Source organism: Idiotropiscis lumnitzeri, chromosome 14 (assembly GCF_059441095.1).
Source record: "Idiotropiscis lumnitzeri isolate Australia: NSW breed Sydney's pygmy pipehorse chromosome 14, RoL_Ilum_1.0, whole genome shotgun sequence".
Classification (NCBI taxonomy): Eukaryota; Metazoa; Chordata; class Actinopteri; order Syngnathiformes; family Syngnathidae; genus Idiotropiscis; species Idiotropiscis lumnitzeri.
The window spans coordinates 12,776,223-12,794,940 of NC_142404.1; the positions used below are offsets into that span (position 1 = coordinate 12,776,223).

The following is an 18,718-nucleotide window of genomic DNA, read 5'->3' on the forward strand; positions in this document are numbered from 1 at the left end:
CACCAAGCAAATTATTGGGAAAAAAAATGCTTTGTCTTTTTGTTGCTCAATCCATCGTTTAGGCAAAAATGCCATTTGAATTAACACTTATGAAATTAGTTAGGAAACATGACACCAAACCTGACAAAAATTTCCAGGATGTTGTCCTTTCGCTCGACTCGGATTAAGGTGGGAAGCCAAATAAAAATATGTATCACCGAATCGCACCAAAAAGGTGTTTTAAGAGTTTTTCAGTTTGGCAGATAGCGAACAATTGGCTTAGCTTAATGCTAACAATCATTCCAAAATGCAACAGACATGCTAATGAATAGTATCTATCCATTTTAGCATGACATATACATAAAGTGTAATATACTCAGATGCGTATATTCTTTAATTTCTGTAACGAACGGTTAATATTACATCTCCGAGTTTAGTTTTGACTGTCCATATATGTGTATGTGTTTTACTGCCCCCTGGTGGCCAGGGACTGCGCACAAAGAGGAACAGTAGAATTGTCTCATGAATTCAAGCAAAACGTGGCCAAAACGGTTTCAATTATTTACATTTGTCTTTACTGTCATTACTGTAGGCTACGACCGAGGTTATTTTAGTCCCTGTATTTCGTTTTCGGGCACCAAGCGTTTGTAGAATCACATTTAATCGATGATGCGACAATTAAAAAAAAATACATTTGAAGTTGACGAGAGCCTAATTAGTCCTCATGTCAGGGATTTAAAAGAAAAATTGCGGTATGCTTTTTATATAAAGTCCAACGATGAGGGCAAAAGAGTAAATAACTACTTAAAAATCCCCATTAACCTCGATTAACATCCCAGTGATGCAGAGATCTCCAAAGCAGACTGATTACATTTTAAGGCTCAAGTGTCATCATTGTGGCCTCTCAATTTTTTTTCGCATCAAACTACTGTACATTTAATGAGTTTTAGCACTCGGGCCAAATTTGACCATCTCTGACGCCATCAAAGTCAGCGGCGGCCCGATTCCTGGAAGTCTTAGAAAAATCATCCTGAGTGACAGTCGTTGTGTTGTGAGGTGTGTTGAGAGTTAAGATTTCATTTGCTCCTTTTATGTGCTAGCAAAATGGTCCGGGCCAACAATCCAGAATGTGAAACCTCTTCAATATTTCTGATCACAAATGCATACGTGTGGCTTTGTTTTTTTTTTTTTAGGAGAGTTTACCGTAGAAGCTACCCAAATAGTTCATACACTGTAAAATAAAAGATGACTTTAATGTGATTTAGAAAAATGCGATTTGAGTCAGTTATTTATTGCAAGTGTGCTGTACTCAAATTAACTGATATAAATTGCATTACAGAATTTATCTTTAATGTGCAGTACTCAAATTAACTTAAAATATTTTACGCTAACATTTATTACAAGCTTCGAGTACTCAAATCTGTTAAGTTCTGATATAGAATAAAGCAGAGGTCTTTCTGAAGTAAGCTAACAATGATTGTCTCTGGTGCGCCACATGAACCTTTATCAGATTAAGAAAAAAAAAATCAAACATTTGCTGATCCTCAATCATATTTTGCTCATAAATCATTTAAATGTGCTCATTCAAGTTGGCAAATAGGTGCGCACCCATACACACTCTATTCACTCCTTGAAATGTTCTTGACTTTTTGTTGACAAACCCGATAAGAATGTACAATGGAACCTCTAACAGTTTTGACCACAATTCAAATTTTAGAAAAAATCCGTCGCGTTCCATTTTAAGATTTCAATGGTAAACGTAAAAACTACAATTTAACAATAAAGTGTCCTTTAAATGTTACATATGGATGCTGACGCAGTGAAATTTTATTGTCTTGCAAAAATCAGGACATTTCCGTTTGTGCTTTAGAGGCGAGTCTTCTCACGTGAAAACGAAACCGACTCACTTACACGTCTGTTCACGTTCTCTTCAGTTATCGTATCTTAAAATCAGTTCACTTTCCGGTTTTAAGGTCACTGCTGTTCTGTTTGACTTTGTTAGTTTGCATTCCCGCTTGTATGATCTCACAGGGGGGGGGGGGGGGTCTTTGAATTTTGAGGTTCCACTGTACACGTAGGCATACATGACAGAAAATATGGGGAAATAATATCCACAATCCATCGTCATTGGTCTTACCTGTACAAATGTATTGATATTCTTCATCTGCAGATTTTCAGTGTACAGCAATTGCTACAATCGTGATCGCATATAAAATATTTCTCTAAAATGTAGAAATAACAAAATGATTAATTAAGTTATATATATATTAATGCATTATAAACAACACCCATTGAAACAAAATCCCCTCTCGAGTTCTCGTCATTTTTTTTTTTTTTTTTTTTTTACAATGGTCATGTTACAATGCACATTGCTACTCTCTAACACCTTTACCACAAATTAGACTATGCGTATCATGTGGAAAGATGCCACTTCGATCTTCCAAAAAAAATAAATAAAATAAAACAATTCCACCTCGATAACCTGTTTATAATTTAAATTACAATAGCACAAAAGAGCTTTGTTTACTTCAGAGTTCATCTTGTATACAATATAGAACATATAGATCTTAGTATCTCTTTAAATGATTCGATATTTCAGAATGTTGCAGTGACTTGATGCAACAGTACAGTGTGTACTCCATGAAGGGGCAAGAGCTTACGAAAAAAAAAAAAGGATCAAGATGGCTTGAAGAGAAACCAATCAACAAGTAAATTATATCGTCCTTTTTTTTTTTTTTTTTGGGGTGTGGGGGTAACAAATGGCATCACGGGGTCATGCAGTTGTCTGCCTGTTTCCTTTCAGGGGAGGAACCACTTCCCGAATATTGGTCCTACGCGAACATGAAGCGCCTGACTTCTCACTTGAAGCAAGACAAAAGTTAAAGGGGTCCCATCCTGACGAAACAAAACAATCAAATATAACGTCGTATCCGTTTTGTGCCTACATACTGTACATATAAGTGCTTTGTTAGCATCACAAGTTTGGTGACGGACTTTGGCTGGAGCTTTTCACTGATGGCAGCAAAGAACTGGCGCTTAATGCAGAAGGTCTCTCCTTCACGGCAACAAACACTCTCGCTTTAGTTGTCAATGAAAAGGAAAGAAGAGTAACGACGGTTGGATCTAGCACGTGAAGTCCTCAAACACCCCGTGGTGTCCCGTGTGATGATGGTGAGGGCGGTGGTGGTGATTGGGTAGCATGGTGTTGGCGTACGCCCCTTCTGGGTGAGTCCGCGTCACGGCATTGGGCTCCTGTTGAACGCACAGAAAACAACTTGGATGGTGCTTATTAAATTAAAACACAAAGAAGGAAAAAAAAAAAAATCTTTGACGTCTTTAGCCGTCAATGGCAGTAAATGAGTTAAAACCCTCCGTTGTTACTAGCAAACTAAATGACAACAAAACTATTTAAGCGTTGTGTATTTACCCAAACATTATTTTTGTCTTACAGAATTCCACTTAAGCTTAATGCTAACAAATCGAATAGCATCAACACGTGAACTTCTCACTGGCATATTTTGTATTCTCAGCAAAAATCAGCTAAGATTACGGCATCGTACGTAAGTCCGCATCTTACTAAGCGGCGTCGGTTGGTGAGTGTTTGCACATGGCCCGAATGTTGATTTTTCATTAGGATTCGTCAAATGGTCGACAAGAAAATCTCTTTGTGACCCTTAAAACATTGGATAAACACAGATGAAAAAGAAACAACAAAATGAGATAAGTGATAGACGGGCATATTTTAGTCACGTAGAGGTTCTGAAAGTCTTCTTTTTTTTGTGTCCGCATGACTCTACTGGCCTCTGGTGGGGAAGTCGCGCACAACGGAATGAGCACATTGAATTAATTGCACAAACTTTTACATTTTTTATATTCTATTTATTTATGTTGTTAGGTTTCTCCACCAAATACTTTTTTCCTTGAGCATCAAATATTTATTTTTTTCAACATTTTTGCTTAAATTCTGTCTAATATCATAACCAAGAACAAACACGAAAATAAAAGAGTGTTAATTTACTTTTAAGTGGGAAAACCTACAAATGTTTAAAAAAAATTTTTTACAAAATTTTTAATCAAAAAAGCAAGTAAACTTCTCTAGATTCTTTTAATTCAGAATATGCCATAATAATACTAATAATAATAATATTAATAATAATAATTCGTAATATTTTTTTCCATGTAAAGTTAATTATATTACAGAAGAGGATGCAGCCTTGCACAAATTTAGGAATCGATTCAATTAATGATGGGGACTGAAAAAAAAAAAATCACCCACAAAATGGCAACATTAAAAAGAAGTGACGTGAAGAAGGAAAAGGACAAAAAAGAACCTTGCATCATGTGATGACAACAGTCAGACAGATGGAAATATGAGTACATAAAAAGATGGCAACTGCACTAGTTTTCAGCAGCACTGAGAACTTACTCTTCTCATTTTCAAAACACCAAATAAAGTTGCGCAATAAACAAGTCCAGCCTCTGAGCAAATGATTGTAACGCATGAAGAACATTGCATCTCATTAGTTCAGAAGCGGAAAAATAAGATTTGCCCTGAATATCTCCGTCGAGTTTCTTAATAGAATCACAGTGCTGCCACGGGGGAAGTAGGCAGGACATGAAAAGAAGCGCACATGCGGTACGGAATGTGCCGGACCTCTGTTTTCATCTCTTCCAGGCCCACTGTCGCAACAGTGGCAGGCTGCGGTTGCGGCTTGCTCTTCTTTTCCTCTTTTTGTGGCCTCAGAACACGTTGTAGCCGTTGCTTGAAGACCTGCATGAAAACCGCAAACATAAAAGAAAAGAGATGAGAAGAGGACGAGCCCATCCCAAAGCTTGCCCGTGGTTTGTGGCATGAAAGAAACTCGGCCAAAAGCTGAGATGATGACATAAATAAGGAAGCAGTAAGTACCCATTGTCAAATTTTAAAGATAGATGGAGCAATGATTTTATCCATCTGTGTATTTAATATCTTTATTAGCTTGTCCTCATTCGGGTCATGGATGAGCCGGATCTGACTAGTACTGTAACATTTCCGATGTGAGTCAGAACACGCAGTGGTTTGTCCAGTAACGGTTGTATTTCTGACATTTGTCTCTGGAACTACTCTTACAGCTTACGTGATGGCAAACATTCGATTGTGACGTGCTGCATATGCAATTTCATCACCGGGGGCCTGATATGCTCATTTAATCAGGCAGCGTGACATTAGTCAGGCTGTGCGATAAATGACAATCAGTCTGAGGGGAATTCGAGGCGACATTTTGTCTTGGCTCGCTGAATCGAGGTCAAAGAAGGGGCTCATGTGTTTAGTTTAAGACGACTGCTTGTGGGCTTTTTCTTTTTTTTTTTTTTTAAATCCTGTTGATTCTTGGATAGCAAATTTAGGGAAAGGCCAGCATGGAATAGCCAAATTGCATTCACAAATAGGTGTAAGAATTTATGCTTGAGTGTCATGTGTGATTAAACATAAGTCAGAATGTTACCAAGAAATTAAAGTTCACACAACTTTTTTAAAATTCCATTATGATCCAAATTACAGAACTAGTTTTCCAGAGAAAAATTGATCGCTTTCAGTTGGCGGCGTAAGATTAGGGCTCTTTATTTTTAACCTACAAATGTCAAACTTTAATCTTGATGGATAGCTACTATATCCATTCATCCCTCCCTTTGTATTTATTTATTTATTTATGGATGTATCTATTCATTTATTCATTCAGTTATTTATTTATTTTTTAATTCATTCAATCCATAAGACATACATACACATTTTCAAAAAAGTAGTCCCCGCCTCCCAAAGACGTATTTATACGTTTTAGCCTTTTTTTTTTTTTTTACGTCACAGCTCCGTGTTTTTATAATATTAGAACACAATATTCTGTTGGCCTCGCAAAATCCTCAAAATCCCAAAAAATGCTGGAATTGAGGGGTTTCCTCTCGTGAAAATTTCTCCCTTCACATATCCCCTTAAGGAGCCTAAACCAGCCGACTTGGAGACAACACTCAACAGGTTGCCAATCAATCAAAGGGCATTAAAGTTCTCAACAACAATTCACACCTCCAGTCTGGGTACCTAACATGGATTCAACATGACCAGCATGAGGCGAGCATGCAAACTACACAAATACAGACACTATACCTCGTAGATATAATCCAATATTTCTAAAATCGTCAGGATGCTGGCTCCGATGAAAAGACCCATCTGTCCGCCAATGTCACCTAAAAACAGTGTTTTAAGAGAAAAGTTGAAATCGTGGACAAATTTTATTTCCTCGAGCATTTTCACAAATTCTAACTTCATTAATCAACATAGTGGTACCTTGAGATACGAGCCATTTTTCGGACGATTTTTCGTTTTAAGTTGTGAGCAAAAATTTGCAATACGGCCATTGTACAGTGGCAGTTGCGTTTGCTGTTTTCAAATTCCCAGCAAGATTTTAACGTTGCCTCACTTCACGCATCATCAATTGAGTCTCTGACTCAAGCCCCGCCCCTCCCTCACATGAGCGTGCAACCTGCCAACGACCCTTTTAACAGCAAGTGTCAGTTTGGCAGGTTGAGAACAATTTTTCCAAACGAGAGGCTTTTACTCGCGTTCAAAGCGTCAAGACGGAATGAATTCAACTCATATCTCAAGACATCACTGTCATCCATTAAATTATGTTGTCAGACGTCATACCTAATAAACCTGCAACATCATAGGCTTTCTTTTGCTCGATTGTTTCAAAGTTGAGAGCCTCAAAGAAGATGTCTAATACCAGGAAATTGTCTCTAAGAAAAACAGTCAGAATATTAAAAAAAAAAAAAAAAAAAAGCATACATAAGATTCACAATAGATCAGAAAAAACGCTGTAATAAAATAACCCATTTAATTTGTTTCTTATATATTGTATGATGAATAATGAATATCGAATATTAAATTAATGTATAATTAATTTGAGATTCGATTGTTTTTAGGTCTCGTTTAATTTGAAATCATCCTCCTGGCAACCTCGCAATAGTAAATATTCTCAGATTTGTGCACTCTTCTATGAAAGCAGTGTTTGTATTTTTTCAAAATAGCACATTTGCCAACATCTGCTTTTACTTCGCAAAACTACACTGCCAAAATTTTGGTTGAATTTACTCTAGTTTATTTTGTCAAGTGGCTGCAAGAAACAAAATCATCTGTATCCAGTGACATATTTTTAAATCCACTCCACATCTACTTAAAAAAAAATCTAACTGGATCCAGATGATTTTACTTTGTGCAGTCACTTGATGAAATAACATTTGAAAAATGCCACACATTTTTTATTTTGTGTGATCAACATTTTTGCGCATTTTCTCACATGACTCAAAAGCAATTTGAAATGATGTCCAGTTTTGGCACAAAGTGATTGAAATCAAAACATGTTTTTTTTTTTTTTTTTTAATCGGATGAATCAATTAAATGACAAAATAATCGACAAATTATTAAAATAATCGTTAGTTGCACTCCTAATGCTGTACTTCATGCAAATTGTTAACACGCAATAAGAAATAATGTATTACTAATAATAAGTCTTAAAGAAACGGAGGCGATGCGATCATAAACACTGTGTTGTTTTATGTTGTCGGCAAGTGCTCGCAGGCTGGAGGTTAGAGTTAATGATCGGTTTTACGAGAAGTCTGTCATGAGTTAGGTGGTCGCTCTGGAGAGCTCCTACCTGATGTAGTCTTCGGACTTGTCGTATTTCCTGGAGAGATAGCGAGCTGAACCCTTGCTGGGGATTTTGACCATGGAGAGCTCTTTGCCGTAACGGGTGAGATTACAAGGCGTCTCGCATGGACAAGTGTCCCCGCTGGTCTTCTGGAGCTGTGCTGCAATGCAACACAAAACAAACTTTTCATTTTTAATTTGCAGGCTCACAAAGACGCTACGCGGAATTAGGAGGAATAACCAATTTATTGGTTATTCTTCATCAGTTTCTTATAAAGGTGCTCTTCAGGGCGCTTTAAACATGTGACTCTGTTTAATTAATTTATTATATACGACACTCATGTTTCTAAAGGCCAATTCTGTGCAATACATTCTTGTTCTTAACAACTCCAAAAGTGGGTGGCGACTTTGTGGTCATCAGGAAAATGCGACCCTGGTGTGACACAGACGAGAACGAATGATTTATATTATGTGGTCTAAATTTATGCAGGAAAACAATGATGTCTATTTCTCATGAGGAAAGTCTTCCTCAATGAAAATGATATTTTAAGCTATTACCTTCCATCAAGTTGGCATAATTCATAAAATTGTATTTGTGAATGTGACCCATCTGGATATAACCCACTCTTAATATATCAAATAACTTTTTTAAATTTAGCGATGAGAGCCGTAATTAAATGTGTGGCTTAAATGGCGGAAAAAAAAGTGTCATTATACAGCGCCTATATCTACGCATATCTGTCCGTTAGCATAAATTCTTTTGTACTGCAACATTAATGCCATTGAAAGTGCGGCACTTTTTGTTCCGTCCCGATATGTGCTGGAGGAGAGCGCGAGATCTGATTGAAGAAGGAGACGCTGTAGAAATGACGAATAAGTTTAATATTAACGGTTCAACAATGGAGGTCATCCCACTCTAAAGTGACAAAATCACAATCTGCAAGTCATTTGAAGGTATTCAAATTACCTCCGGCTATGGTATTGGTATATATATATATATATATATATATATATACACATAAAAAGAAAATCTTTGAAAACCTTGTACTGTATACCTATTGTGTCGCATTCTCGAGTGTAATGAGAAAAGAAATGAAGGCAGATTGTTTCTTACCAAGTGCTTTGTCAACACAGTTGATTTTATTAGGAGGACAGATATCAGCGGTTCCTGGAGAGGAAAGCACATAATGAGCCCGATCAATCACTAACAAAATGATCAGTGACCCGCGTCTACCGCAATGAGGAAGAACGGCTGTGAACAACACGCCGTCGCTTATCATTCATCTCCCAATGAAGGCAGACGCGCGGACGATGACTCACATCCACCCAGCGTGGCCGTCCCTGAGAAATGAAGCATGCAGCCTGCATATGTAGAGTAAACATCCTCAGAAAAAAAAACAAAAAACATTGGCCAGTCCATCAAATGTGGGAATTCATTAGCGGCACAAGTCATTAACAGAGTTCTGCTGTTTTGCTTCTTTATGAGGTGTGTTGATTAATGCACGGTGAAATGACATCTGCTTGTCTACGTGACTTTTTTTCCACACTCACCGTTATGTCTTGTTTGTACAATGTCGTGCAATTATCAGCGAGAGAATAAATTACAGTCTTGAACAGTAAAAGGGCAGCCGTGCTTTATTTTGGTCCGAAGAGACAAAAGCTCGGCCGTGTTTCCATGAGCTGTCCACATGTCACAGGACAAGAACGGCCTAATAGCTTTTTTGGGTGGTCGCTCAAATATAGAAATAGACCCAGACACTAAAATATTAACTTCAAGGCAAGCAAATCTTGGAAAACACATTTTTGCTTCTATGTCTTAATGGTCGTATACGATTTAAACGTGGGGGGAGGATGCTTTAAACATGAAGTCACAAAATGTGCATTTTCTGTACTGCTTATCCTCATGACGCATTGAGCTCGTTATTCATCCATTCTAGAATTTTATCAGCCCCGTGTTGACTTACTGTAATCAACTGCACAAGCTTTGAGGCGACACTGTTGATAAGAGGACCTCGTTGCTGGTTTACAGCCCCAACATGCCATTCATCCGTTTTCCATAGAGCGCGTTCTCATTAACTCATTCACTGCCATTGACGGATATAGACGTCAAAAAGTACATTCATTGTGAATGAGTGAAATGTCACGCGGGAGCTGCAGCTGACTACCACTTGACAGGGCAATTGAAGACAAACAAAAAGTTACAGTTTCAAAGTGAAAAGTCTTTCAAGTCGGATATTGTGATATTCAGCAAGCGCCCCAAGCAGCTGTTTGCATATTTTGATTAAGGAGAGGAAAACTCCCCCCCCAAGTAGATGACAAAGGGAGGTCACAACAATATTTTTATTGAATTTATACCACACAAGGGTGGCATGGTTAGCACGGTGGGGTTCGATTCCGACTCCGCCCCTGTTGTGTGGAGTTTGCATGTTCTCCCCGTGCCTGCGTGGGTTTTCTCTGGGGACTCCGGTTTCCTTCCACATTCCAAAAACATGCTTGGCAGGTTGATTGGACACTCTAAATTGCCCCGAGGTATGAGTGTGAGCGCGGATGGTTGTTTGTCTATGTGTGCCCTGCGATTGGCTGGCGACCACTTCAGGGTGTACCCCGCCTAGGCTCCAGCACCCCCCCCCCTCATCCCTTATGAGGAAAAGCGGTATAGATAATGGATGGAAATATTTTTGCTGTGGTGTTTTTTTAAAATCCTGCATACAAGTAAAACTAATAAAAAACTAATACAAAAACTAAACCTAAAAGTAAGTGTTTTTAAAAAAAACTAAAACTAATAAAAACTAACAAAGTCATCCTGAAAACTAATTAAAAAATAAAATGATATAAAACTAAAAAAAACAAAACCATAATAACCATGGTGCGGTCGTCTCAAACGGAAATTATTTAAAAAAAAACCAACAACAACACCAAGAGGAATCATAGCACGACAAAAAAATCCTCCAATGAACCAACAAAGAAAGAAAGAAGCCAGGGAGTGAAATATTAACAAACTGATGAGATAATGACGTCGACACGAGTGGCAGAGCGAGCTGATCGTTTGGACACAAGGAACAGGACTGACGAGCAGGTGCGAACAAAAAAAACAAAAAAAAACCGGACAAAACAGGAAAAACAGGACATGAAAAACGGACAAAAGAAATAACGCCATTATCTGCAAATTATAAACCTTGTCATATTTAATAAACATCTTTGCAACTATCTAAACACCAGCCAACAGCAATAATAATAATAAAAAAACACTCTTTGATTATAGAGCGCCTCTAAAGGGACGCAGGGCCGCTCAAGAAAATTATAAGGGGAAATGAAACACGTGTGTTTATTCCCGCTACTAAATGTATGCTTTGCTGAACAGATGGTGCCTGAGGAATATTCCAACGTACGCAAACAAAGCTATCAGCAGAGCTGAGCGAGAACGACTGCATGTGCAAGACAGGATTATCGTCCACATCCTGTTTACTGTGTAAAAACTGCAGAAGTCAGTGCTGTAAAATCTGAACAGCTGTGTGTGTGTGTGTGTGTGGTTGAGTCCGAAAAAGACTTTCTATTCACAAGTTGGCCTCCCTTGACAAGCTTTGGAGCCAAATTGCTCTCAGGAGTCCCATAAAGAAATTGGAGTCTTCTTAATATTCAACAGTAAATTGTTGCTCCTAATGTATGGCACTCGACACGCCACTTTACGAAAGGCAGCGGAGCAAAGCTTCGGCGTTTATTAAATGCGATATCTACAAGAAATAGAATTCCTGATGCAATGCATCACCGTGGGAAGCAAAAAGTGGCGCTGGCGCTCTCCCAAGTGATCATCGCTCACAATCGGTTAATTCAAATGTTTCTCCCAGTACGGATGCATTTCTTTGCTGTCTTATTCATTTGAAGATCGTTCTCAAAGTAAAATTGCGATTTCTATCTGGGACAGATCCACGAGGCAGCGGCCATTTATAATTTAGGGCACAAATTGATTTCCCACGCTTAAAAACAATGGACAAGCAGTTATAATAGTACAGCTGTCATACCGATAATAAAATAGTTGGGGCCCTGAGGAATATTCCAAGGCAGCACTATTATTCTTTGTCCACTCAATTTCGATTAGTATTATTATTATTATTTTTTTTCCCCAGACGTTACGATCCAAAACGTGCGAATGATTTGCAGACCATCCCAAATTGTTTCCTACGGAAGTGATATGTCAAAAGGCCAGCCATGCATGCACGTCCCGACATGATATTGTTACTGTTCCTAAATTTGGTGTTCTGCGGTTGTGCGCTGTAAGAAGTTTGCATGGCTTTCCGGATTTTAAATGCAGCGTTTAAGATAAACACGCAGTTTACATTCAGTGGCATGACTCTTTGCAGTCGTGTTGATGACGCACGCTGTGCGAGTCTAGACACCTCATTTAGTGTTTGAAAGACTTGACGTCTCAGTCATATCCTCCAGACGTTTAGAGAAAATGAAAAATCGGTAATCAATAGTGATAAACGTCTGGTTGACACGGCAAACGCCGTTTTTTTTTAATTTTTTTATTTTTAATCCGACCGTGCCTTTTGGATATGAAGTTTTTTACTTAATCTGCACCCATAATTCAATCAGAAATATAATATTACCGCGGAACATTTTTTTTTGCCGTCCGTTTATTTCCATGTACATTCTAAGCCACGCGATTCACAGAACACATGAAACACGTGCACACAAATATTAAAGTTGACATAGTATTTCTGTTCTTACGTTCTTTATCCTCAGCGTAGAACAACTAATATTACCGCGGATTACAGAGGAGCTGACACATCCCCAAGCGTAGCCATATGTCTTTATTTGACACTTACAAGAAATACATCAGAAGAAGCAGCAAGCTGTCCACGGATGAAAAATATTTCATTTCTTTACGTTTCATTTCAATATGTCATTACTTATGAGTTTTAACGACTCTAGGGAGGCTGGAACAGATTAATGGCATTTCTTCATTTCAAATAGGGAAGTCAGCACTGTGTACGTATATATATATTCTTTTTCTTTTCAATGACGCATATCACAATTTGACATTTGAGAGCAGTAGAAAAATCTGAAATGCATGACTTGTGCCGCGCAGTGTAAATCCAGTCTGGTGTCAAAAGCATTTAAATCGCCTTATGGAATAAATGTGTTTGCCTTTGGAGGTTCCACAATATTAACATCCACGCGCCTAAGCGGTTAATAATTACAAGACTTCTGACAATACAACAAACATGCAAACAAACGCGCTTTGCACCGAAAGCCGTAAACTGCCCGAGCGACAGGTTCCTGAAATTCACATCGATGTTAATCACGGCTGGCACCTGACTGAGAGCTGCCATCACAGCTGGAGAACATTCCACTCCACTCATTCCATTCCACGTAGAACAGCTCAAGGTCAGACACAGCAAATTAAATCTGTCCTCCAAAGGTTCAAGTGGGCCAAAACGCAGATGGATTATTTTGCATGTGCCTCATGAGATCATGTAAATGCGAGGCTACTGTAGATCGACTGATTATTAAAACAGTTGCCTGCGAGGATTCCAATGATACGCGGTGACTAGTAATTGATTTCGTAATTCACGCTGACTGTCACTCAGTGTTATCCATTCTTGTGTTCTGTACTGCTTATTCTGTGCGGGGTCACAGTAGGGCTGGAGCCTAGCCCATCTGATTCAGGGTGAGAGGCGGGGTAAATCCTGGACTGGTCAACTGTCAATCGCACAGCTGGCACGTTGCCATCGACACGAAATGGGAAGTTGGAAATTTCCAGTGCTGGTGCTGGAATGAATCGATTTGGAAAACTGCACAAAGACATTGTCATTTAATGCCATATGGAAATTGATGTTCAAATATTCAACGGTATCTTCATGTATGTAATTTGTGACCCAGGTCAAACTAAATTTATTATGATTTTTTTTTAATCAATTGGAAATTAATCTGTTCAAGCCCCCCGCAAAAAAATAAATAAAAAAATTCATTAAGTTTCTTATCAAAATTAAACCAGCAATTAAATTGCATAAAAACATAATAAAATCATCAATTATGTTCTCCTCCAGCCCCCGCAATAAGGAAAATCTACTTCCTTTAAATACCCCAAGACATTTTTTTATCGCATAAAATGCCTATAAACACATTTTTGTAAACACATACTGCATACTGTAATATATTGACAATAGATTGTCCAAATACCGTAACAATGCACCATCCCTCTATGCATAGTATAGATGAATTAATAATCATGCCCAAAAAGGTGCATTTTGAAATTAATCTAGAAACGGCACTTTCTGTAGGTGTAAAAAGCAGGATTACGTAGGATGACATTCAATAATTATGAACAAGAACGAGGGAGAGCTGAAAGCATTTCCTGTTTTTGTTCTTTCAAATTTATGGCATGGTAAACTAAATAATGTGCCACCATCTAGTGGTCAACAGTAGAATTACACTTGAAATGAACAAGCCAAAACAAAATCAGTGAGATTGTTGGACCGTACCCGTGTAATCAGATCATACCTGGCATGTGCACCATCCTGCAGTTGCACACTCGCACAACCTCATTGGTTTCGCAGAGCAGGCGACAGGCGCTGATGCTGTACGTGTCGTATCCGGGGAACTTCTCCTTGCTGCTGGAGCGGCAGTTCCCCCAAGGCTGGGGCAGGTATGTCAGCTGAGCACAGAGATTTGTTAACCAGGCAGCAAGCAGAGGTGAACTGTCCACGACTAAATCAGTAAGGTGGTGATGAGGCTTGTGGCCGGGATTGAAGACGATGACGATAAAGACCTACCCTTTGCTCCTGACATGAAACAAAGGTCTGGAAGCCTGGAGAGACACCGAAGCCCAGCTGGTGAATGTAAGGAGGCTCATCTTGGCTGTGGATTTGAACTCGGATTCCGGCCTCCAGAGACGTCTCATCTTCAAAATGGAGCATAGGCAGAGCACGGAAAATTCAAAAGATAAAGGAAATAAATGTGGTGTCAACACGTGACACTCCACATTCAAATGATAATCATGAAACATTTTCCCATGTGTGAAAAGCACATGGAAACCATACGTTAAATAATTTTGACGAAAATGCAATTCTTTTTTGGGGAGCAAAGTGATTTGGTGCCACTACAGTGAAACCTCATTTCACAAATTTGATTTGCCCCAAGAATTTGTATACACGCGTTGGTCACAAAGACGCACAGAAATACATGAAGAACAGTTTCAAAAACGAACGTAAGTGACACAGTAAACTACAGTAAAATGCGTTGTTTTTGGCAGAGGATAAAGAAAATGTGCATTGTTTTATTTATCATGTTGCTTCTCTGTTCTCATGTATCAGTTGCGTAAAGGACGCTGATGCTATCCATTAGCCCGTCTATGGCATTTTGCATTGTGTGTTATATATATGCTATGTGGTTGTTTTAAGTACACAATGCATAACTTTTTTTTTACACTACATTATATTTAGTTTTCCAGGAAACTTCAATTGCGACTGAGAATAAATTAAGAGAAGCCTTTTATTATTTTTTTTAAATTGTTCTTAATTTGCAAAATGTTACTTGTTAGGAATTAAGTGTAATTTTTGGCCACCTTCTAAACACTCATACGCTTACATTTTTGCTTGCAAAACAAAAAGCCAAGCACATTAAAACACAGTTTTACACCTAAGAGCCAAACTGTAAGTTTTTCTTTGCCTTGTTTTGTGTCCCATTACAATTGAGTGTGTCGTCGTTTTCACAGGTTTTTAATAGAAAGAGAGGTCAAGTCATTTTTGATGACGGTGCAATTTAACACCCCACCTGATTATTATACCGCATTTCTAATTCCAACGTATTGGGGATCGACCTTGACGAATCCATTATACTGTAACTGTATTTCGATTATTTCTTGTGGGATGAATTCAGACTCGCTACAAATCGAAGTGAAGACAGCCACGCGCAATGAATTATGGATGACTTCCAAGTGTTCACTCGAATACGAACAATTTTCACTCAATGGGCTGACAGTTAGTTTTCTCATCAGTTTACAAATTCTGGCTGGAAGAGTTTGCAGCATATCCCCCCGAAAAACGAGGCGCATTATTATTTTATGTTAATTCAACATCAAGCAGTAGCATAAGGGATTACGCTGGACACAAAATGTTTGCAGGCTTACTTGTCTCTCTCCATATTGGCAGATATTCGTCCTGCTGGATATCCAGCATGATCTCCAGCCCATTTCCCATTCCCCCTTGCTTGCTTTTCCTGGATGAGGTCTTGTTCCCATTAAAGGTGTAGCATTTCCCATATCTGGTGTAAACCTGCAAGAAAACACAACCTAACATGAGCTTGACAAATTCAAGGCGCTGCCGGTGACAAGCTTGGACGAGAGCGAGATTGAAATGAGGAGAACATAAATAAATAAGATGACATTCTTTCTGTGTTAGTGACCAATTTTTAATTGGTCTTGTTATTGTACAAAATGTAATCATAGCCTTGAAATTTCCCAAAAGTGGCTTATGTGATATTATGATAAGAAACAAACAGGATTTCTAGTTCCAGAGAGAAATGTGGGGGCAAGAAAAGCATGGCAGTAAATTGCAGAAAAAGCAATCAGGTAAACTCATGTTCCCTCAAACTTTGATGTCAGCAAATAACAGTAAAATAAAACTGATGTTGTTGTGCTTGCTTGCAGTGCATTTCTTGCTCTGCGTGTCGGCCAGCTTGCCAGCGCCTTGTCGCCGACAGAAGCAAGGACGCCTCTGTTGATCATAAACGGCCAAGATGTCACTCCTTATAGGTGCATATCATTTTATAAAGAGGGAATCATTATCCAGTCCCTACAAACAACTTCATTTTTGGTTTAATCAAAATGCCGGCATGAAATATGGAACGGATGGACTGATTGAATTTCAAAAGTTGATTTGTTGGACTTTGTGGCGTATACACATCGCTAGATAAATCACCCGACAACCAATCACCAAGTACAATATCAGTTTGCGTTGTCCTGAAATACATACGCAAAGCTAAATAAATAAACGACATCACATGATTGTTTCAACGTGTGCTTTTGTGTATTTTCATACCCAGATCCAAGCTTTCCTCTCAACCATTACGTTAGATTGCAAAAGCCCTTGCTGCAAACTGCCTTAATGATTTGCAATAATACACACCCATCGGCAAAAAAAAAAAAAAACGGCAGGGAAAACAAAAGGTCAATTGTAGTGGCGGGAACCACATCCCACTGAAAGCTGTTTCTGACATTTTGTTGCATATGTAATTGATCAGAAAAACATGGCGAACTGGTAGTTAGCACATCTGCCTGTGGTTGACTGCTGGCCAGTCCAGAGGGTAGCCAACCTCCTCGCCAAAAGTCAGAGAGGATAAGCTGTGGCTCACACACTCTGGATGTAATGAGATGCTTCTATATATTTACTTCCATTTTATAGCGCTGCAAATGATGGTGTACCTAATATTGTGGCCTGTGAGTGTCAAGCTTGGGGGCAAAATGCGCACAAACTAGTTAGTAGTTGGACGTTTATCTTTTTGCATAAGAGGGAACAAACTGTACTGTATATTCTCGATAATAAGGTTGTCAAACTCCTTTCTGTGGACGGGCCACATCGTAGTTATGGTTTCCCCCAGAGGACCGTTATGACTGTGAACCATGATCACCATACGTTATCACATACACACAACAAATTGACGGAAAGCAGAAGAGGAAAATGTGCTCGAAACAGGAAGTTGACGCACATGATTTGCCCTTGGCGGGCCACATAGAATGAGGGCGCGGGCCAGATCTGGCCCCCGGGCCTTGGGTTTGACACCTGTGCTCTATATCGTGAATGTGATTGGCTGCCGACCAGTCCAATCTAAAAACAAGCACTATAGAAAAATGGAAGGATGTCATTCTAGTTACATTGGTGAAACGTTCCGAATCACATTTCATTGAGATTTCCAGCGGTGGTTAAACCAAGAAAGTCTACCTCTCGCTTTTTTTTGCGACTAAATAAGGCATGAACTAACACAGCGAGCCAAATCCATTGTTTTAGTTTAGTGAAGAAAACGCTGTGCGGTAATGATAGTGTGGTAGGAGTGGAAAGGTCTGGTCAGGAGAGTCAACCCGCAAGACCCTCAGAGACACAAATAACAATCAGGCTGACATCTTAAAGAGTCATGCTGATGACTCCTAAACATGGACGTCTGTGTTCTGACTTTGAGATCAAACAGATCTGCCAAATGAGTGCACTGAGCATACAGTAAATGAAGGTTGCTTGCAAAGCAACAAAAAGTCTTATTTCTACACCACCAGTGTATTTACTTCTGACAATAAATCTAGCAGAGTTGCAGGCTAAAGTCCTTGTCCGGGCATATTCACAACTGTGATTAGAGAAGGAAATATAAACCGTGTTATGTGGCTTTAGAGGGGAAAAAAAAAAAATCCATATTTTTTTGCTGTAATTGCTTTGTGGCCTTTAAACAGGCTGCACCGTTTGTATAAAGAATGAGAGCAAATGTTTGCTTTCGTAGTGAATGAATCCTTAGAATATGCCTCAAATAAGTCTTTTGCATTATAACAAGATCGTGATATATTCAGTCAGGTAGTTTTAAGACATCTTTGCACTTTTAGTATTGCTACCGGCTTGAGTGAGTATCTGGAGAGGCATGCACACAAGTTCTGTTTGGTACCAGGAGATCCTCGAACCCTACACGTATGCAATGGGCCACGGGTTCCTCCTGGAGCATGACTATTAGAACTTCCTGAGAGCTGCAGTCTGTCAGCACTATCTTGTCAATAGATAACCAAAACAAATTGTATTGCTTTGGTTGCCGAACACCCGACATACCGCAACTGAACCACTGTTCCAAGGTGACAAAAGCATTGCCCAATCCCCAGACCTCAATCCAATGGAGTACCTCTGGGATATCATATAAGGCCCTTTTTCCATTCTACCGATTCTACCACAAAACAGCCTGGTTCCGCCCCGTGTGGTCAATTTTCCATGACACTCATTAGGGGTTGTGTGGTCAAAATGCAACCGTTCCCCAGAACCTCTTGCTACCGGGTTCTAAAACGCAGGCGTGGCAGGGTTGTGAAATCATGGA

The 18,718-nt window shown here is 39.1% G+C and overlaps 1 protein-coding gene across 3 annotated transcripts in view; it reads right to left on the reverse strand.

Annotated features, from left to right (window-relative positions):
• Window positions 1–1,307: 1,307 nt before the first annotated feature.
• The window catches only part of asic4a (acid sensing ion channel subunit family member 4a), a 150,808-nt gene continuing 133,397 nt past the window's right edge, over window positions 1,308–18,718 (reverse strand). For all 3 annotated transcript variants that reach the window (XM_088314551.1, XM_088314552.1, XM_088314550.1), the window contains 9 exons: window positions 15,789–15,933; window positions 14,434–14,561; window positions 14,162–14,315; window positions 8,772–8,825; window positions 7,665–7,818; window positions 6,656–6,747; window positions 6,116–6,195; window positions 4,634–4,750; window positions 1,308–3,231 (listed from right to left, as the gene is read on the reverse strand). In XM_088314551.1, the coding sequence (XP_088170677.1) occupies window positions 3,103–3,231; window positions 4,634–4,750; window positions 6,116–6,195; window positions 6,656–6,747; window positions 7,665–7,818; window positions 8,772–8,825; window positions 14,162–14,315; window positions 14,434–14,561; window positions 15,789–15,933 (1,053 nt within the window). In that variant the 3' untranslated portion in view covers window positions 1,308–3,102. The remainder of the gene's footprint in view (window positions 3,232–4,633; window positions 4,751–6,115; window positions 6,196–6,655; window positions 6,748–7,664; window positions 7,819–8,771; window positions 8,826–14,161; window positions 14,316–14,433; window positions 14,562–15,788; window positions 15,934–18,718) is intronic.